This window comes from Cenococcum geophilum, assembly GCF_001692895.1.
Source record: "Cenococcum geophilum 1.58 unplaced genomic scaffold K441scaffold_54, whole genome shotgun sequence".
In the NCBI taxonomy this organism is placed as follows: Eukaryota; Fungi; Ascomycota; class Dothideomycetes; order Gloniales; family Gloniaceae; genus Cenococcum; species Cenococcum geophilum.
In genome coordinates, this window is record NW_027137612.1 from 271,101 (window position 1) to 278,205 (window position 7,105).

At 30.4% G+C, this 7,105-nt stretch overlaps 1 protein-coding gene across 1 annotated transcript; it reads right to left on the minus strand.

The window, feature by feature from the left end:
• Positions 1-407: 407 nt before the first annotated feature.
• On the minus strand, positions 408-626 carry K441DRAFT_583091 (uncharacterized protein; the record flags this gene model as incomplete). The annotated part of the gene is made up of 1 exon (XM_067644486.1): positions 408-626. A coding segment is annotated over one exon (219 nt), but the record flags the coding sequence as incomplete, so codon positions are not given.
• Positions 627-7,105: the final 6,479 nt, after the last annotated feature.

The following is a 7,105-nucleotide window of genomic DNA, read 5'->3' on the forward strand; positions in this document are numbered from 1 at the left end:
TTGTTCTTTAGAAAAATTAACCTTTAGTTTTAAGGGATATAATAGATCCTTTAATTAAACTATAATAATTGCCCTAGCTATATTTTCTGCAAACTTATTTTTAGGAACCTAAAACTTAAGTATTTAGGCAAATTTATTAAAGAAATAAGAGGTAGGAATGGTTAGGGTTACCAAAAGTTTAAATGGAATTCTACATTAAGCAATATAATAATATATATATTTTTTACTTTACGGTTAAATTACTTCCGCAAATATAAATCTAGTTATCGTAAGCATTAGTCCATTTAATACTGTTCTAGCTATTTCTACCATTTACGTTTTAACAGAACGCTTAAAAGAGGCCTCTTTAATACTTAATAATTAATGCAGCTAAATGGGGTATTTAAACCATAAATTATTACTAACTGCTAAAGTGTCTTTAGAAGCCCACTAATTACCCTTAGCTTACTTATAATCCCTCTAATTAATATATATACCTCCTTATCTATACTTTCTATAGTAAAGTATACACGCCGTCTAAATAATAGGACGCCCTTTAGTATAGACTCTATATAAGCCACTAGCCGCCTAAAGATAAGGAAAAAGAAAGAGGTCCTAATAAGGGTATAATAAAGGTTCTCTCTACCTTAATAATTAAGAGTTAAACAGCAAAATATAGTCCCTTAATATTAGAAGTTACCATTAACGAAATAAGGTACGTTATTAAGCTTAAGGTAGAAAATAGAAGTATAGATTAAATCCTTTACTAGGGTTGCTTATATACTAGACGTAATAGAATTATATACTAATTATTTAAGATCCTTAAGTAAAGATAAATTATTAATATTTAGCTCCGAACTATTAAAAAATATATTAAAACAATAGTATCGGCTACGCGCTTCCATTAGCACGCTATTATAAAACTTTTTCTATTCTCTTTCTCTATCTAAATTAGCTATAAATGCCTAGACTAGGCGCGAAATATATTAATCTATAACTAGGGATTGTACTCCTACCTTATATTCGTAAGTAGAAGAAGTGCTAGTCCCTAAAGAGAGTATAAAATCTAGTTAGCCCTTATCTGGCTAAAGAAATTGGTATTCCTAAAAAGCAATAAAACAAGGATTATTGCACCTAAGGCTACTATCTTAGTAAGTACCTAGGTTATTAAGTACTTTAGGCTTAAAATACTATAGAGCCGTAAATATACAAGAAGTACTTTCCCGGCGCAGTTAGTAGGAAACTTAAGTTAGGAAGGTAAGCTTTAGAGACTTACGCTTCACTAATTAATATATTATACTCTAGTCGCTAAGCCCAAATAAGTTAGTACCCTTAAGTTAATATTAGTAAAATTGGATAAACAATTATCTCTAACCTATATACCGCACTCCTAAGGTCTTTATCCTCTATTATAGTTTAATATTAGATAAGGCATAGTTAGTTGCGCAGTCGTCGTTGTCACCGCAACCTTTATATCATTCTTTAGTAGATTAAACATTTTAGGAGAAATGCCCAGACTCTATTAAAACGCGCTCTTAATAGCAGATAAATTATACTAATAGTCTCTAACAAAAGCGCTAATAAGTCTTTAAAATCTTCTTGTTAAGAAAAGGCGTTCTTTTTAATCTTATAGAAAAGTCTTTCTAGTAAGCTCCTCAAATTAATGGAGAGACTCTTAGAGATTATATGGCATAAAGTATATATTAATACTAATTAGGCCGCCTTAAAAGTATATTAGGAGATAAATTGTTTAACTAGTAACTAATATATACTAACTAAGGTCCTATAGATATAGTTAAAATAATCCTAAAGCGGGCAACTAAAATACTAAACTTATTACTTAATGTAATTAAGGAAAGTAAGAGGTATAACGCTATAAATACCGCCTCTATCTATATAAAGAATATAAGTGCCAGCCATAGGTAGAATGAATTAGAAGCTAGATATTTTCTAGGGTACCCCATAAAGTAAGCAAAAAGAAATAATAAACGTATACTTCTTTGACTTCGGTTTTTAACCAAAGGTCTTAATATATATATTATAGACCATATAGCCGCAGTTAAAGACCTTCTTAGGCATCCTTATTAGACAGTAAAAGTAAGATTTATAGCTCTTAAATAGTGCGAATTGTGGCTAAAAGGACTTAAGTCGTTAATAATATATAAGTAAGGCACTCTCCGTAGCGGGCTGCGATACCACTTTTATAAATAAGGCTTCCATTTCCTCTTAAATAGCTAAAATAAATTTTTGTTGCACATCTTTATAGATAGTATAATTATAAATCGCGTTTTTATAAGCGTTTATAAAAAGCGTATTAAAAACAAGCAACAGGAGGAAATCTACGCCAATTAGCTAAATAGTCGATTAGTATATTATATAACTCTTATAATAAGATCCCGGTATATAACTCGCTAGTAGTAAAGTAAAAGCAGTTAAAGGTACTATAAAATGCTATAGCCATGCCTGGCTTGGCATTTTACGGATTAATTCTTATAAATGCTTTTAGAATTCTTGTATGGTAAATCCTTAAGGATGAGATAACTAAATAAAATAGAAAGATAACTTATCTGAGCAAAATTTGTCTATTATAATTGTAGAAAGCGCTTTAATATAGCGCATATTAAAGAGAAATTTATTATATTAGCGGGCCTATACAGCCTTTGCAGAGGCTAAAAGAAGGCGTTTATATAATATAGAGGAATAAACGCTGCGATTCTATTTCTAATTCAATTTAAGGACTTAAATGCTATGGAAATAGGCACCTAAGTCTTTTTTAATATTGTCTTCTTATTCGTATTCCTTAACACTTTTTATAACTATTCTCATATTAGTTTAGAGCTTGGCTTCCGCAATAGATGGGTTAAATATAGTAGATAAAGTATTAAGAACTATAAGTATACGAGGAAGAGTAAATTAAGGGAGGCCATATGGTAGAGGCTTAGTAGCTTAGTATACTAAATACTTTAACACACTATAAAGCCCGCTTAGGTCCGAAGTAAAGTAATATATAACGTTTAAAAGAGGAGTAAGGACGTAAGTAGAAAGAGAATTTGCAATTTCTTTCGCCAAGCGATAACCTAATTTTAACTATTTAATCTATCTCACTATTTTATACCCGTTCTATAGGCTAGGTACGGAATCTAATAAACTATAATTATAAATCTTAGAGTTAATATATATTAACGGGCTGTTATCTCTTTATATCTTTAAGTCACTTTAAAGGTAGACCTAATAGTGGGAGTTTATTAAAGATGGATTGTTCTTCTTGCCGAGAATTTGCCTAAGAAGCTTAGATTTAGTTTGTCTGCCAATGAGTGTAATAAAGAAAGGAGTTACGTTAGGCTTTAATAAAAGAGACCTAAAAGTATAACGATAAACTCTTAATACACTCTTACTCCTTATATAGGTAATCCTTATCTAGGGTAAGTCGTTTATACTTAGGCGGAAAGAGATATAACTAGTACTAGCTTAACCTCTACTGTTTAATAGGGACTAACGGCTATTTATATTTCCAAAGTGGGCCTATTACATTATAATCTTGGCGTTTGGTTGCAAATTATATATAAATGCCAAATCTAAACATCCTAATTATAAAATCTAAAATCCAGATTTTGGAATCTGGAATCCAGCTTAGCGTGGGCCGGATCGGAAAAATGAAATGCGCGGTTTAACATTTCGATCGTGCTCAGGAAACCAAATCGCAACTTTAGATTTCTTTAGAAAGTAGCAGCTACGGGTATCCTCTTTCTAAGTAAGAATATGGCGTTTTAATGCCCTATATGAGGAGTAGGTATAAGGAAGGGATTTATACGCGCTATTTTTGTATTATTTATGCGAGCTTATAGGATTTCCACTTCGCGCTTTATATCTCTAAAGCTCTTTGCCTATTAATAATTACTACTACTTTAAAGCTCCTATATAGATTTCCATTTTAGCAGTAAGTATTCTCGCCGCTTAAGTATAACTACTTACTATACTAATAAACAGTTATAGAGAATGTTGCTGCTTAATCTACTAATTAAAATATTATTATTAATAGCTAAGAACCTATAAGTAAAGGGATATATTAACGCTTTCGCCCGGATAAATAACCGCCTCTATAGTATTTTAAATCCCTACCTTTATCGCCATAATGTCAAACGGGAGAATGGTATAGCACTAATATAGGCTGCGAAACGAGGATAAGATATAACTGCTTAAAAATCTCTTAAAGCCGCAAAAATTGGAGTAGTGACTTAATATTAATACTATGGGCGTGCGGATTTATTATAGGCAGTAAGAAACAGACATAAATTAGTAGTACGGCTATTAATTAGAAGTAGACTTAGCAGTTTTAACCTAGAGGACTTTTTATATAAGCTATTATGCGCCATAAGGTTTGGGCAAACGATAGTAGTGTAGCTACTCTTAAAAAGCGTTAATATAAACTGTAAATAGGAAAACGGCCGGATACCGCTATTACTAGCCGTAGAAAAGGGGCATAAAAATATAGTTTAACTACTTCTAGAATGTGAAAATGTTTATATTAATATAAGAGACCGTATTAGTTGGATACTACTATTATAGGCTGTTAATTATAAGTATAATACAGTGGTATAACTTCTAGTTAAGTATGGGGGTGTTAATATTAACTTAAAGGACTCCTTAGGCAGAACGCTATTATCTATAGCTAAAGTATATAGGGACGCTACGATAGTCTAACTGCTTCTAGAGTGTAAAAGTAATAGTCTAAAATCTATAGACTAGTGTAGTAGTATAAGCAGTCCTTTAATTTAATATTAAAGGATAGGTAAAGATTAGCCTAGAGGTAGTCTAACTCTAGTATATAAATTAATTAGCAGGTCAATAGTTCTTAATAATATAGTAGATATAAAATTTTATAAATTAGCTAACTCTTCTTCCTACTAATTAATGCAATTATTTCCTATACACCTCGACCTCTTAGAGATTTACTTCCCTTCTATACCAGTTCTTACTATATACTTAGCCCGGCTTTATATTTGGCTATAGCAATTATATAGTTAGCAGTATAGCCTAGTATATTTAATAACTATAACCTTAATTAGTATTTAGCTATATTTAGTAATAATTTCTAGTTATCTAATTTATACCTTATTATTTTTACAACCTAGTTAAATAGTAATCTTTTCCACTTATAAGATTGCTAAGAACTATATAGTTACTTAGTTATAACTGTAGTAAGATATAGGGTAATAAGTAGAGAGTAGATACTAGTAATAGTAAATTATACTAAACACTATTAGGTTTATATTTCTGTCTTATTAAACTCAGTCTTCTAGATTTAGGCCTTTATAAAGCTACTACTTTTTAGCTTTTCCCTTTATATAGTAGGCTTCTACTTAACCAAAGGTTTAAGTGCTTTAGTTATTAACTTTCCCCATTATAAGACCCTATTACCCCACTCTGCTAGATTTTCTATATCCCTACGGAGTGTTTCTACCTTACCTTAAACTTGCTTTAATTACCTAATTTTTTTTTAGCCTTAACACTATTAAATAACTAAGGAAATGTATTACCCTTTTAGCTGTAATACTATAGCTTCTAAAGCCTTAACTTAACTACTGCTTAGCCAATTAAAGTGGTTTTAGAATAATGGAATAGATATATAGAAATTTGCTAGCTCTATTAAGGAAGGAGACTAAAGAGTAGGGTCGTCTAATATATAATTAATGTCCGGAGTCTTACTGGGGTTATAATAGCGTAGGTCTAGGGTATTAGATAATATACTTCTTAAGATAATTAGAGGCTTAAATTGACAAATTAATAGAAGATATTAAGGTTTGTTGGTATATATAATATACTATATATTAAAGTGGTGGGCAAGGGTAGTTTATAATATATCTACTAAGAGCAATCCACTAGAGGACCTCTATTTTTACTTAAAATAAATAAGCGCTCTGTTTTAAGCTAAGACAATTTGCTTTTTAGGCTAAAAGGACTAATTTATTACTTTTCTAATCTTATATAGCTTATTAAACGGATATTAGAATTGGAAAACGGATAATAAATTTTTAAATAGATACTTAAAAAGGTAAAGACTATTTCTAAAATTACACTTAGCCTCCTATTCTATTGCTACCTTTATTCTATAACGTAAACAACTTAAATAATACTAGCTTAAGATAATGCTCTAAACACCGCCCATCTCCCTTAGTAGATGTGATAAAATAATGCTGTAAGGATTAGTAATTAAGGTAAGAAAATAATAAAATATCCTTACTGGCTTAGAGAATTTTACGAACACTATCTTCTTTAAATTAAATAGATTATCTAAAAAATCTATTAATTGGTTGTAGCTACTTTAATGTTTAGAATTATATAAGCCGAATACCTTATTAATAGCCCTTTGCTCTTAAATATAGTTTATATCTTTAAGCTATGGTTAGGGGCGCCTCTTTATATAAGCTAGTAATATAAACCCCAAATCTTCTAAGTTAGTGTTTAGGATGACATTAGGAGCATATTTAACAGCCTCTTTAAAGTTTGCTATGTTAAAGTTAGTATAATAAATAGAGCTCTTTATAGAAAACTTATAAAGTAGCACTTATACGTCTTGGCTGGATATATAAATTAATATAAGGCTAACCCGGTAATATAAAATTCCCAGCTTTCTAAGGTAGTTAAGTGCGTTAAAAACCTAACTCTTAGTACTTAACTATAAGTTAAAGAGCTTAAAAAATATACTAAACGTGTAATAAACTGTAACTGCGCTTCTTCTAGTCCAATATAAATATAGATTATTTCTTTAAATATAAATCGACAGTATTTAATACTAATTCTTAGAAATTCGCCTTCTAAGAATGCTTACTTAATCTTAATAATGTTATTATACGCTACTTACCTAAGAATATCCTTCTTTACTAGCCTATACTCTTTTTTAAGCTTCCTAGATATAATTATGCCAGGGATATACTTGTGCTAATATATTACCTATTTAGTTTCACCCTATATAAGCGTGCCTAGGGTAATAAGCTCTTGCAGCTGTTTAACACTAGAAGTATTATTTAATGTCGCGACTAAGACTTCTAGGGAAGCGGCAGTGTTCGTTTAATTTAAAAAGGCTTTTAGAATTAATACGCTAAGAGATATAATAGATTAGTGGATT